Here is a 15,066-nt window from a genome sequence, read left to right on the forward strand (position 1 = left end):
TAGGGAGCCCAGTGTATAAAGAGTCTCGCCTGGAGACAGGAGGTCCTGAGTTCAAATCTGAATTCTTAGCTGCCACTTAATCCCCAAATGCCTAACCCCTACCATTCTTGGAATTGAAAGAAGGTAAGGCAGGGAGGAAAAAAGGAAGGAAGGAAGGAAGGAAGGAAGGAAGGAAGGAAGGAAGGAAGGAAGGAAGGAAGGAAGGAAGGAAGAAGGAAGGAAGGAAGGAAGGAAGGAAGGAAGGAAGGAAGGAAGGAAGGAAGAAAGGAAGGAAGGAAGGAAGGAAGGAAGGAAGGAAGGAAGGAAGGAAGGAAGGAAGACAAACCTTCCTGGAAGAGGTCATACCATTAACTTTTTATAACACATGGTGGAGAATGGGAGAGAGAGAAAGAATCAAAGTCAAATTTCATATTTTTATCTAGAGAAAGATGGCTAGAGAAGCCTAGAGAAAGATTGCACCCCCAATGTTCTTCCCACCCCTGGTCACCCATACCATTTAATGTCACAGGGGCCTCTTAGAGGGTAGGTATATGTCTTGATAAGGGTCAACACCAGGACCTCTCAAAGAAAAGGGCCTTTCTCCTAATGGCTTAGTCCTCCTAATAATATTAATAAAGGTTAATTGATTCAAGGAAAAAAACCATGAAGGATAGTAAATGACATTGTGGGGTAAACTCTTCCCATAAGAATAAGTCTACTTAAATTCTCACTTGATCATAGACCAAACTTGTAATAGGGTATTTCAGGGGGTGGTTAATTATGTTGGTCAGGGAAATCTTAGTAAACCTCTTTAGAAAAGAAACAGTGCTTTGTCTAACTTGGCATACTTTCCCATCTCCTCCAGAAAAGTGCTCTGGACTCTGGGATCCCATTCTATCTCTGCCACTTACTGTGTGGTTCTTAGCCATACAGTGGCCACCCTGAGCATCAGTTTCCTTTTTTAAAATGGAGACAATAATACCAATGCCACTGATTTCATAGTGTTATTGTATGAATTCAACAAGATGACAAGTGGATGTAAAGTACTTTGCAAACTTTTAATAAAAGCAGTTCTATATTACTTTCAGATTTACAAAGTACAATGTAACTAGTATCCCATTTTATCCTCATAAGAACCATGACAGGTAGGTGTTATTATTTTCCTCATTTTACAGGTGAGGAAAATGATTGAGGCAGTGGTTAAACAACTTTCCTGGAACCACATAGTTAGTAAGTATCTAAGTCTGGATTTGAATTTCTTTTCCTGAGTCCAGGCCCAGGGTTCTAACTATTGTGTCACCTGGCTGTACTATATGAAAATAAGCCACTGTAATAACAGATGTTTAATAAATCTTCCTATCAGTGAATGAATAAGTGTTCTTTGGTCAATTAATTCTTTTCCACTGAGTTTTTCCCAGATGTATCTCCCCAAGGTCATGTGGAAATGCCGAAAGATTGAATTAGGTTAGATATCAATTCCCTTTTCAAGTTAAGAAACTGACACCAGAATTAATGAGCCAGTGAAGGGCACCTCTAGGCCCTTGGCAGCTAACTAAGACCACTAAAGACCTACTCCTGAGAGCAGCTAGACTAGAGATTCCAACAGGTGGAAGAGTGAATACCTCAGGTGGGGAGATAGAACAGAAAAGGGTTGCAAACTGTAAAAGCCCTGGAGTCTTGAGAGGTGGCCTCAGGCAAAAACCGAGCTCCTTAGTTCCATACACACAGAAAGCCTGCCCTCCTCACTCAGACTTCTGACTGGAAAGAGAAGGGAAAGCCCGCATAGTGATGGGGGAAAAAATCAACTTCCCAACACCAAGAAGAACAAGAAAAAGAATTTTACTCTGGGTAATTTTTATGAAGGAAAAAATCCAGACTATAGAGGAAATAGCAGAAGAGGACATACAAATAAATGCATCCAAACCTTCCACAAGGTCTGGAAGAATTTAAATCAGAGCTTATCAAAAAGATGAAAGAATATTGGTAAGAAAAGTGGGAAATGGTTCAAAAAGAAAATAATGGTTTACAAGTCAGGAGCTTCCATTTGGAGAAAGAAGCCCAGAAATCAAATGAAATGATAAATAAATTAGAGACCAAAATTAAGCAGATGGAAGCCATGAAAAGCAGGATAGACCAAACCAAAAAGGGAAATCAAAAGATTATAGCAGAAAATAAAAAAAAAATTATAGTGGAAAATCAGTCTTTAAAGACCAGAATTGGGCAATTAGAAGCCAATGATTTCTCAAAACAGCAAGAATTAATAAAGCAAAATCAAATTAAGAAACTGAGCATTAGGAAAGCTGTGGTTTGTTTAAGGTTTCCAGACTCTTGTCCAGTGTTCTGTCCTTTGCTAAGGAGAACCAACATGGAGTAATGGAAAGTACACTAGATTTGGATTTAGGAGCCCTGTTGCTTTGCCATCTGTTAACTCCTGTGATCTTAGGCAAATCATTTTTGACTTTCTGAATATCAGGGTTTTTATCTGTAAGATGGAGATGGTAATAGTTGTACTATTATTATAACTCAGAGGGTTGTCATGAGGGCCAGAGAACATGCTGTATGTGAGGCACTAGACAAATGTTATTTTAATATGCTGTGGATGAGGACTGGGAGAACTCACTGAGCTTCAGCCTTTATTTTTATTTTTTAACTGGGAAATCTCAGGGTGATCTGCTCATTATCAAAGCAGTTTAAAACGGACTGGGAAATGAATTCAAAATTAGTTTAATTTAATTTTTTTTGCCATAAGTCTGGGAATCTGAGAAAGGTGTAGGAAAGAATGAACCTTCTCTTCACTCTGTCTGGAGAAAAGGCAGTTTGTGGGTAGGGTTGTAAAACAGGAACTAGGGGAGCAAAAAGCAGAGAGAAGCTATAGAATCAGAGAATGTTTGATGTAGAAGAGAATCGGGCTCAATTTTCCCATTTTATAAGTGAAGAAATCAAGGCCTAGAGAATAAATGTAGCTTATGATGAGTGAGTAGCACATAGGGGACTTTTTCTTTGTTTGCCCCTCTCTAGATGTTTTGTTCCCAGATATCTTTATCTTGGAAATTGGACCACAAGTTCTAAACCTCTTAGAACACAAATGACTCCTGCTTTTGAGTGTGCCTCTGTGTGTGTGTGTGTGTGTGTGTGTGTGTGTGTGAATAAAAGAGTCAAAATGGAGAAAGACAGAATCAGAGAAACATAAACAGACAGAGAGCAGTCGTAAGCAGTACTTGTTATGGTGCTAGCTGATAGCATCACTCCTATGAATTAACAACTAGTTCACCTCAGTGGCCAAGGAAATTCCTCTCTGCCTCAGGTCCAGAGATATTAGGTACAGGCTAAGTGAAACAAGTGGAATACATTCTACACTGAAGATATTCCAAAAGATCTGGTGAAAAGTCATTGGATATCTTCTCTTTATACTGTCAGTTGGCCAACCAATCAATCACATGAGCCTGGACTGAGTGGCTGAGGTGTGACTGGAGCAGAGTGTCAAGAGCTCTCAAGGAGTTCACTGTCTAATGAAGAAAGAAGATTGATTAATATAGGACCAGAGGAGGTTGGACTAAGCCAACTAGTGGTAGAATTTTGATGTTATATAAGTACCACAATGATGGAATTCATAGAGGGGAAGGGTTGAGTGGATGCCTAACTGGTGGAATGGATGAGAATGGTGGGTTTCAGTCAGGAAAGCATTGGAAAGGTGAATCCCATGATACAATTTAAGTAAAGGGAAGCTTTCAGCATTTTGTTGTGAAGAATGACATGGAAAAAATCCTAGGTCTAAAGTTGAGACCTGGGTATGAGTTCCAGCTCTTAAACTTGTGAGCTAGCCTTTATTTCTCCCACCTCACTCACATGATTGTTATAAAGAAAGCACTTTATAAACCTTAAAGTTCTATTAATGTGAATTGTAGTTATTTAAAAGACAGAGAGAAAATAGCTAACCCTAACCCTGCTTTGCCTTGGGTGATTTTCTGCCATTACAAAATGCCATTTGTGAAGTGGCAGATCCAGTTCCTGGAGATGAATGTGAAAAAGAATGGGTCAAAGAGTAATCTTAAATAGAGAGTAATGATTGTTTTCCAACCCCAACAAGGATAGAACAAGAAAAGGAAAGCCTAAAGAGGAATTAAAGTTAGATCAAAAGAAGAGGTCCTCGAAGGTAAGGTCAATGAGAAATACTGGAAGTGGTATATGAGGAGAGATATGGAACAGCATGTCTGTACAGGACAACCAAGATCACACAAGTTGTCATTGACAAAGCTGGGATTTGAACCCAGATACACTGACTCCAGATCTTCTCACTGCACTGAACTGAGCACTACAAAGGCCCTTCAATGTTGTAGAGATAGAAAGGACTTTAAAGTCATCAAGTCCAACTCCTTTATTTTTCTTTTCCTTTCCTTTTTTAAAAAAAATAACCTTTATCTGCCATCTCAGAATCAACACTGAATATTGGTTCCAAGGCAGAAGAGTAGTAATGGCTAGGCAATGGGGGTTTAGGGACTTGCCCAGGGCTACTCAGCTAAGAAGTGTCTGAGGCCAGATTTGATCCTAGGACCTCCCAGCTCTAGACCTGGTTCTCAAACCACTTCGCTTCCTCCTCTTCCCCTAATTTTCAAATAAAGATGGTAAGTGACTTGCCCATAAGTCATAGAGGAGGGTGAAGGTAGAAGACTTTGGTGACCTCTGATATCCAGAGTGGGGCTCTGATGATGATGAACAACCTTTGCCAGAATTTTGCCTAGATTTGATCCTTCTAAAGAGATAAGTGGCTCAAGGACATCTGCTTTCTGCTTAAGGGACATGATGGTGTAATGGAAAGGAATCTGGAATAAGATTCAGATGACTTGAATTCCAGGCCACTTGCTAGCTCTGTGAAATTAGATATATTATTTAACTTGTCTTGGCCTCAGTTTCCTTACCCACAAAATGAGAATATTTGACTACGTGAATTTGCCAGTTGTACAATTTTATGATTCTATTATTCCATGCTTCATCATTTGGTGGGAGAACTCATCTTGCTTCTCCTGCACCTACTACGTACCACCTTTTTGAGCTACTAAACTAAAGAGACATGATTGTCAGCATACCTCCTAGCCTTCTGCCTCTAGATCCAGTTGAAAGGTTCATCCTATGTTCCCCTTATACCCATTCAAAATTTTTTTTTCCTTAAAATTCTTACCTGCTGGCTTAGAATCAATATTGGATATCAATTCCAAGGTAGAAGAGTGGTAAGGGCTAGGCAATTGAGATTAAATGACTTGCCCAGGGTCACACAGCTAGAGTGTGTCAGATACCAGATTTTAACCCAAGACATCCTGTCTGCTGAGTCACCTACCTTCCCCCATTCACATTTAATAACCATTCACTAGGTACCTACTATGTGTAAGGTATTATGTTAGGTACTGAAGATAATGACAAAAAATGAAACAGTTCTTGCTGTCAAAGAATTTACATTCTACAGGGATGCTACAAATATATCAATAAAGAGATTACATCAAGGAAATTTGATCAGGGAAAGAGTAACAGCCTCTTTAAAGGGAAGAAAATTTCAAGCAGCTGAGGGGCTGCCATAGGGAGCAACTCACCAACAGTGGCTGCAGTGCCTGGGCAAAATCGGTCTTCACAAAACCTTCTCAGAAAAGACGTCTTCCCCACGCTAGAATTGCCCACAAACACAATCTTGAAAAGTCGATCTGGGGAGGTGGCAGAGCTCTCCTCCTATGGAGAGGTAGATAGGTCTGCCCATTGCTTAGCCAGCCCTCTAACCCATCATCCTGTCCATCCTCCCCACATTCCCTGGACAGAGTTGTTAGGGGGATGAATGCTGAATTTGGAGTTGGAGTTGGAGGACCCAGCTTTGAACCCTGGCTCTGCTATTTATTATTGCCCATGTGACCTTGCACAAGGTATGACCAGACAACCTCCCTTTGGGCTCAGCTTCATTATCTCTAAGTTGAAGGAGTCTGATTAGATGACATCCAGTTCCTTCTAGTTCTAAATCCTGGATTATTGGCAGGGTCTCCCACCATTGATTCATAAAATAAGAATGGAGTGAACCAGGGTTCAAGGAGGACTTTGCTGCCAATATGGCAAGTCCTGACCTCCAGGACAGAGTTATCTTTGGACTTAGAACAGAAAACACCTCATGGTGTGGAAGAGAAAAACCTTTCAATCCTGTATCAGTCATCACACAGAATTTGTCCATTATAGGGTGCTGGATGGTAAGGAAGTCACAGAGGAGGATTAAGGGATCCCTCTTCCTATCTCGATAACGAAGCTATGGATCACATGCAATAGCTATTAGGGGGCAGCTAGGTGGTAATGTCTAGAGTCAGAAAGACCTAAGTTCAAATCTAGTGTCAGATACTTACTAGTTGTATGAATTTGGACAAGTCACTTAATGTCTGTTTGCCTCAGTTTGTTCCTCAGTAAAATAAAGAATAATAGCATCGAGTTGTTGCAAGAACCAAGTGAAATAATAATGATAAAGCACTTAGCCCAGTGTCTGGCACATAGGAAGGAATATTTAAAGGTTAGTCATTATTATTACTATTATTATTACTAGTGACACATCACTTCTATTAGCCTTGGTTTCCTCGCCCACAAAATTAGGTGTAAAACCCTTATACTCTGCTACTTCCAAGGTTTGTTATGAGGAAAATATTTGGTAAATATTAGAGCATTATAGACATTTGGATGGTTATTATGATTGTTAAGTAGAGAACACATTTTCTCCCTTCCATGGTAGCTTGTTTTAGCTTAGGCAAGAGCATATTAACCTGGAGTCTATGGTCTTCTTTAAAATAAATTGGTAATTATATTTCAATATAACTGACAATCTTTGTAATATTTTATGTTAGACATTTAAAAACATTATTTTTGACAAAGGACCCGTAGTCTTCACCAGATTGCCAAAGGGGCCTATGGCTAAAAAACACGTTAAGAACTCTTGGGTTAGGCTAGGGCTTTCCAATCTTTCTCATAAGCCAAAAGGAGAGGAAGGTTAAGTCAATCAACCTAATTCCAAGTAGGGACAAAGGGATGGAAAAGAGCTTTTGCCCTCCATTTTTAACATGGGGAAACTGAGGTCCAGAATGATAAAGCAAAGTGATCAAAGTGAATTATTGGCAGAACTGGACCAGGAGAAAAAAAAGCATGTTAGCTCAGGGCTTTTTCCACTAGCCTACACATCCTCTTCCAGGAAGCTGCTTACTCACCCAGGAATTTTGCCTCTGAGTTCAGGAATAATATTTCCTGAATAAAAGAGAAGCATCTCTTGGATCTACTTAAAAGTAGATTTGGTGGAATTTGCTCCTCTTGTTAAAAATAAATCTGTAATGTGACAGTAAATGTACTGGAATTGTAGAAAAAAATTATCATAGCCTTTTGGGGAGAAATCAATACTTAGGAACAAATTCAAGGGCAATTACAGGAATTTACTTTACAGGGTGCCTACCACTCAGTCCTCCCACTTTCTCTTTTCTTCCCCCTTAATTCATCTATATTCACAAGGACTAATTTTTATCAGACAACATTACTCAGACCCTCATGGTCATCACTTTTCAGACAAAAACCCCCGATGACTAATTGTTTCGTTCTTCCAGGCTATTTGTTACCAAGTCAAATTCTCAATAGTCTTCAGGGATTTGAGATCACAGGGTGTAGAGTGTGAAGGAACCTGGAGATCCTTTAGTCCGACCCTTGAATTTTTCAGATAATGGAAATGAGGTTGAGAAAATGGAAGTGTCTCTCAGAAAGCTCTTGTGTCACATGTATATAATACATGCTCTGTGCCTACAGTGTGCTGTGACATTAGGGAAGAAATCTATAAATGGAGACTTAGATTGCATGCAAATAAACACTTAGAGAAGTTTCAGGATAGTGAGAGCTTTGTTGTAAATGATAACACTCAAAATGTACAACAGAGCATTTCATTGGACCTCAAAACCTGGGTTCAAATCTTTGAACTGCCTAGCTATAGGGCCTTAGGTTTATCAAAGCTCCTCTTTGAATCTCAGATTGTGCCTCTATAAAATGGAGGAGACTGTACAGAAGTCCTAGTTAGCATTAAATCTTTGATTGATAGAAAATGTTCAAAACACTGTAGAATGGAGAGTAGAAGTTTTGGGAGCCCAAAGTCTCTAATTGGGGGAATGAGCTAAAAGAACAAAAAGATTCCTCAAAATTTAGGAAGATTTAATACTAGGAAGGTCCCAAGAGGATGCCACCACAGTTTTTGTTGTTTGGTCAATTTCAGCTTTGCGTGACACCCGATGGTCCTATTCAGAGTTTTCTTGACAAAGAGGCAGAACCTGAAACTAGATCTTCCTCATTTTGTGACTCTATTCATGATGCTACTTTGCTTTTCTGAGTAATTTGAATGCAATATATGTAATATAAGTAAGCTCTATGGGGAACCCAGAGGGGAAATAAAGATGATGAATGTAAGACAATATACAGTCAAATCCCTGTGTTGTCCTTTGTGTCCTTTGAGATGGGATGGCTACCATGGGACACAAGCAGAAGAAGGAAATACATCAGAACAAAACATCATGAAACATCCCCTTACATGGACGACTGTTTCTTTTCCTACTGGCTGCTCTCGAGGAGATGCCAATGTGGATTCCAAGGATGGTGCTTGCTGGTTCTTTTCCTCTTGGTGCTGCCTAATGCTCTCCTCTGCCTCCGGAAGTCTACTCAGTTGTCTCTCAGAGTACTCATCTAGGAACTGAGGCAGGGGATCTTCCTCAATGGAGATAATCCTCCTGAGAGTCCGAAGAGATGGCCCACTGGCCCCAAGGTCACCATCTGTGATTCCATTCAGGCCAATGGAGCTTCTCCTTCTTGGTATACTGAACACATCTTCCTCTTCAATTGACTGGCTATAGGGATGGGGTAGGGGAAGAGGTAGAGGGGAAGAAGGTGAGGGAAGCATACACATAGAAATAAATTAGTAGAAGGAAATTTGGAGACTCTGACAAACATGAGATTAGTAGGCTTAGCTGATCTCCCCACACACTAGGGAGGTCTCTAGGAAAGGATGAGAACAGAATTCAATGAATTTTAGATTTAGGGAATTTCACAGTTGGGAGAGACCACTGAGGGCACCTACTCTAACCCATAACTAAAGAATGTTTCTTCTGCAATATCCCTGACAATGGGAACTTTATCATCATCTAAGAAATAATATATTCCAGTTTCAGATCGTTCTAATTATTAGGAAGTTTTTATATTCTCATGTTGAACCAAAATCTGACTCTCTATAACTTCAAATTACTGATCCTAATTGTTCATCCTGGGGCCAAGAAGAATAAGTCTAATCCACCTTCTGAATAATTCCTACAACCCTACACTGGGTTAAGATCCTAGTGCCACTACTTATTAGCTGAGTGACCATGGGCAAATTAGCTTCTCTGGGCCTCAATTTCCTCAAGTGTAAAATAAGTCCTACCTTTTTAGTTCTAAACACTTTGATCATGAATAACTCCAGTAAAGTAGCAGGCTACAAACAAAGCTACAAAAATCAACAGCATTTCTATATAGCAATAACAAAATCCAATAGGGAATAATAAAAGCAAAGTCTGATTAAAAATAATTACAAAATGAATAAAGTATCTGGGAGTCAATTTAATCAAAAAATCAATACCTGTACAGATATAATTAAAAATGCTCCTTAAAGAATTAAACTAACAAATAACTGAAGGGAAATTCAATACTCATAAATGGGCCATGCCATTATAATAAAAATGGCAATACACCAAAATTAATTTATAGATTTTGTGTTATACCAATTTAACCACCAAAGGGATATTTTACAGATATAGGCAAAAAATAACATTCATTTGGAGGAATAGAAAAATCTATGAAATTAGGGGAAATATTTTAAGTAGGAATGAAATGAGGAATAAGCACTTACAGACTTCAAATTCATTATAAAATTGTAATTATTAAAACTATTTAATGCTGGTTAAAAATAGAAAATTAGTTCAGTGGAATTGATTAAACAATAAGAAGCAAAAATAACTGAACACAATGGTTCAGTATTTGGTAAATCTAAGAATTAAATGACCAAGAAAAAAAATCTTATTTGGCAAGAATTTCTGGAAAAGATGACAAGTAATGTGGCATAAATTAGGTTTAGACCAACATCTTATGCCATATATAACAACAAACTAGAAATAGATTTGACCTAAATATTAAAGATGTCATATAACAAAACAATGGGAAGGCAACCACATCAAGTACCTTTGATTCCTATGGATGGGAGATGAATTCTTAACAAGGGGAAATTACAAAATATATTATAGATAATTTTGGTTATATGAAATTGAAATGGTTTTATATGAACAAAATTAATGCAGTAAGAACAAGAGAAGTTATCAAGTAGGAAATTATCTCTAATAAAAATCTGATATCCACACTATATAGGCAACTATCATAAATAATGTAAGACAAAAACTCATTCTGACAAATCATCAAAGGATATGAACAGTTTTCATAAAGAAGAATTGCAAAGTATTAACAATCATATGAAAGAATGCTACAGATCCCTGTAATAAGTGAAATGCATATCAAAACAACGCCAAAGTTTAATGTCACACCTTTCAAAGATGACAAATGTTGGAGATGCTGTGGAAAGATGGGCACCCTGATGCACCATTGGTGGAGCTATGATTTGATCTAACCATTCTGGAAAGTAATTTAGAATACATGAAAAGGAAGAAAGAAGAAGAATACAAGTACTTATTAGACACTATGCCAAGAATTTACACATCTTTCCTCATTAGATCATCACAACGACCCTGAGAGCTAGGTGCTATTAGCACCCACACTTTACAAATGAAGAAACTAAGTCTGAAAGAGGTTAAGTGACTTACTCTGGTCACCAGGCTCAAAAATATGTGAGGTAAGACTTGAACTCAGGTATTACTGATTCCAAAGTACAGCACTCAATCCATTTAACTGCCTTTAATATATGGAGTATATAAGAAGACTGAAAATGGAGGAGGTAAAAGATTGTAAAGAGCTTTGAATGCAAAATAAAGAATTTTGTATTTGATCTTGGAGGTAATTGGAAATCACTGGATTTTACTGAATGAGGGTTGGGAGTGAGGGAGTGACCTGTGCTTTAGGAAGACCACCTTAGTACCTGAATGGAGGATGGATTCGAATGGGAAGAGACTTGGAGAAGTCACACCCCAGCAGGCTATCACAGTAATGGAGGTGTAAGGGGATGGGGTCCTCATCAGAGGGATGGCCGTGTCAGAGGAGAGAGACTTATTCAAGAGATGGTACAAAGGAGAGATTGGCAGGACTTGTCAACAGTTTGGATATGGGGATGAGAGAAGATCAGGAATCCAGGAAATCTCCTAGGTTGTGAGCCTGAGGGACTAGGAGGAGAATGCTGCCCTCATGGGAAGGGAGAACAAGGAGAGGGTTTAAGGGAAAGTTAATGAGTTATTAGCACTGTTTTGTGCCTGTGATTTCATTCATACAGTTTCCCCACTGGAAGTGAAGAAACTGCCTCTCCCAGGGCAACTCCTCTGAAACTTTTCATCTTAAGAGAGTTGCTCAGGGTACCCAGACATGAAATGATTTGTATGAGGCAGGACTTAAGCCTTCCTGACTGACAGTTCTGCTCTTCACACTATTGCCACTCAAGTTATTGATATAGAAATAGAAGGTACATGGGGATTCTATATACATTTTAGTGGAAAGAGCATTGGATTTGGTGTTAAAGGAAATGAATCTGAATACTGGCTCTACTATTAAGTGCCTGTATCATATTGGGCAAGCCACATTCTCTTTCTAGGTCAGCTTCTTCATTTGAAGAGTTAAAGATAGGTTTGTATTTAATCAGGGACTCATCACGCAAGGTCCAGGACAGTGAACTTAAAAATCATTTGATAGTTTTTTCAATATTATTGATTTATTTTGTAATCCTATATAGTTTATTTTATGCACTTAAAAATATGCTATTGAGGGGGGGGGGAGCTAGGTGGCTCAGTGGACAGAGAACCAGGTGTAGAGACAGGAGGTTCTGGGTTCAAATCTAGCCTCAGACATTTCCTAGTTCTGTGACCCTGGGCAAGTCACTTAACCCCCACAGCTAGCCCCTTTCTGCTCTTCTGCCTAGGAACCAACACACAGTATTGATTCTAAGATGGAAGGCAAGAGATTTTTTTTAAGTATTATTTTGAGAAATAATCAATAAGCTTACCAGACTACCAGCAGGGTCCATGAGACAAGAACCCTAGACTAGATGGTCTTCAATGTTATTGGCAGTGATTAAATTCTCTGATTCTATAATTCCAAAGACATGGAGGGGGAATCCCTTCTTCACTTGTCTTGAAGCTATGGGCTGACCATCAGTATAAACAAAATCAAATTAGGGCTGCACCTAACAAATAAAACCTTGAAGATAGCAGAAATGATGGAAGGGCAAAGAGGGCTCCTCAGAATTTAAGGGGAGCTGTAAGCTTACACCAGAAATCAAAGTTGAACACCTTGACCCCTACCCTGCCCTGGCTTGAGAGTGTTAACCAAGCAAGCCATCAATGCCACATTCAGTTTTGATTTGAGGAAGAAAGAACAGATTTCAGTTCTAGAATTGAACTTCATTATGCAGGCAGCGAATGTTCAGCTGCTTGGCACAAATCACAATGTACCACAGGCAAGTAGGCAGGGGGGCTATTTTCTAGGCTGCCAAGTGGGTGGTTAGTTCTCAGAATGGAACATTAGTAACACCAAGATTCCATATTATATACAGAAGCTCTGCTGGGCTGGGGGGGGGGCAGTCCTAGGATTGAGAATGGTCCATGGGTCAAAAGGATGCTAGGCATCAAGCTTAAAATCCACATCTTATTTTTCTCTGTACCTTTTCAGTTTATTCTCTCCATAGAAATCCAAGTTGGGGGGACAAAGAGAGAGGCAGGCAAGAACACTGAGTATAATTGCTCCAGCCTAACCATGAGTCTCAGTGAGTAGAAGGAATACTAGAAGGAAAATTAAGGTTGGAACTTGTCCAGCTGAATATTGAACTTGGAGTCAGGAAGTTCTGAGTTCAAATCCATCTACAGATGCTAGCTATGTAATTCTGATCACTAAACCTCCATCTGCCTCAGTTTCTTTATCTGAAAAATAGAGAGAACAATAACATCTATCTCTTTGGGTTGCTGTGAGGATAAAATGAGATAATATTTGTAAAGTATTTAAGTGAAAAGTTAAATTACATTATAAATGCTACCTTAGTAATAATAGTGGTGGTAGTAATAATAACAACAATGACAATAATAATAAAGATGTGGCCAAAACAGTTTGCACTTTAGAGACAAAGCACAGGCCATAAAGAAAATCATGAATTGAAAAAGATGAGGGGTGGGACTAGAACAGGGCTTCTTCATGTGTGTGTGTGTGTGTGTGTGTGTGTGTGTGTGTCTGTGTCTGTGTCTGTGTGTGTGTCTGTGTGTGTCTGTGTGTAATGAACCCTTTTGGCAGCCTAGAGAGGACCATCTCAAATAAGACACAATTTCCAAAAAGTGTTTAGGATGGTGTTGGCCACATAGTAGGCACTAAATAAGTGATTATTCCTTTCCCTTCCCTACCCTCTTTCTTTATGGATCTCTTTTCAAAATATTTTAAATATATAATATGTAATACCTAGGAAAACTGTTAGATTGAAAAATATTTTTTAAAATTTAAACTAAACCAAACCAAACCAAATCCTTTGGTTAAGAGCTTGTGATTCAAGGACACCAAAGACAGAGGATGAGAGAAAAAAAGCACAAAGGATGGAAAGTTTCGGCAGCAAAGAAAAGGATGAGAGGAAATTTGAGCTTGAGAAAGAAGAGAAGAAATAAGATTCTTCCCTTTTTTTTCTGCCACCTCTGACATATAACATATATTACTACTAAAGACAACACCACCTACATACAGAACATGGGGAAAAACAAGGAATGATCATGTATTTGATTCACATTTTTATTAGAGACAATAGTTTAAGTTAGATTGCACCAGCACTGAGGAGATGAAGCCTCTACTTAGGAGGAATAAATACTGGCCAAGGAATCAGGAATGTTGGTTTAATGATCAATTATACAAACTTTAGCAAATGCTTCATTTTCTACACTTTGGTTTCCTCATCTGTAAATCAAAGGAGGTGGACTAGATAACCTCTGAGATATCTATGCTTTCCTAAAAAGCTGGAAGCTAGAGGCAGCTAGGTAGAACAGTGATAGAGAGCCAGGTCTGGAGTCTGGAGGACCTGGACTCAAATCTGACCTCAGACATTTCTTAGTTGTGTGACCCTGGTCAAGTCACTTAATCTCAACTGCCTAACCCCTTGCTGTTTTTCTGTCTTGGAATCCATACTTTAAGACAAAAGATAAAGGTTAGGAAAAAACCAACAACTTTGAAACTAAGTTATAAAAACTATAAAACTCAAATCATATGGAAATACCAACATTTGCTTATGGGCACTAATGGCTTTAGGAATGGGGAGAGGAAATGGACTCGTGTAATGTCATTGCCACAGAGAAGTCCTCCCTCTACTGATGAAAATTGGCACCTTTTCTACAATTTGGGGTTTGGAGACCTGCCTAAACCACTGGAAGTGACTTATCCAGGACTACAAAGTTAATACTCCTGATCTGTAAATGGCATTAGTAGAGATAAAGCATCTGGTGAAGCCTGTGAAGCCTTTTTCAAAAGAATACTTTGTGATGTACATTCAAAATTGAATGGAAAGCTAAATTTCACTTAGAGATTATTGAAAATAAAGATGTCAGACTTGTTAAAAATCAGGTAGCAGCTAGCTAATACAGATAGAGAGCAGAATCTGGCATGAGGAAGACCCGAGTTCAAACCTAGCCTTGACTCGTTAGCTCTGTAACCCTGGGCAAGTCACTCAACCTCTGTCGGCTTCAGTTTTGTCATCTTTAAATGGGGATAATAATAGCACCCACCTCCCAGGGTTGTTGAGAGAATGAAGTGAGATAATATTTGTCTGAGCATTACATAAATGCTATTATTACTTTCTCATCTAAGTTCATGACCTCCTGAAATCTATCCAAGAACTTCCATCTTTGGATC

General features: G+C 38.9%; 1 protein-coding gene across 1 annotated transcript in view; it reads right to left on the minus strand.

Moving 5' to 3' along the window:
• The window catches only part of CRACR2A (calcium release activated channel regulator 2A), a 226,554-nt gene that overhangs the window by 21,078 nt on the left and 190,410 nt on the right, over positions 1-15,066 (minus strand). Inside the window, 2 exon segments of the mRNA XM_056799129.1 lie at positions 5,562-5,694; positions 8,546-8,858. Of these exon segments, the coding sequence (XP_056655107.1) occupies positions 5,562-5,694; positions 8,546-8,858 (446 nt within the window).

The sequence above is a fragment of the Monodelphis domestica genome, chromosome 5 (assembly GCF_027887165.1).
Source record: "Monodelphis domestica isolate mMonDom1 chromosome 5, mMonDom1.pri, whole genome shotgun sequence".
NCBI lineage: Eukaryota > Metazoa > Chordata > Mammalia > Didelphimorphia > Didelphidae > Monodelphis > Monodelphis domestica.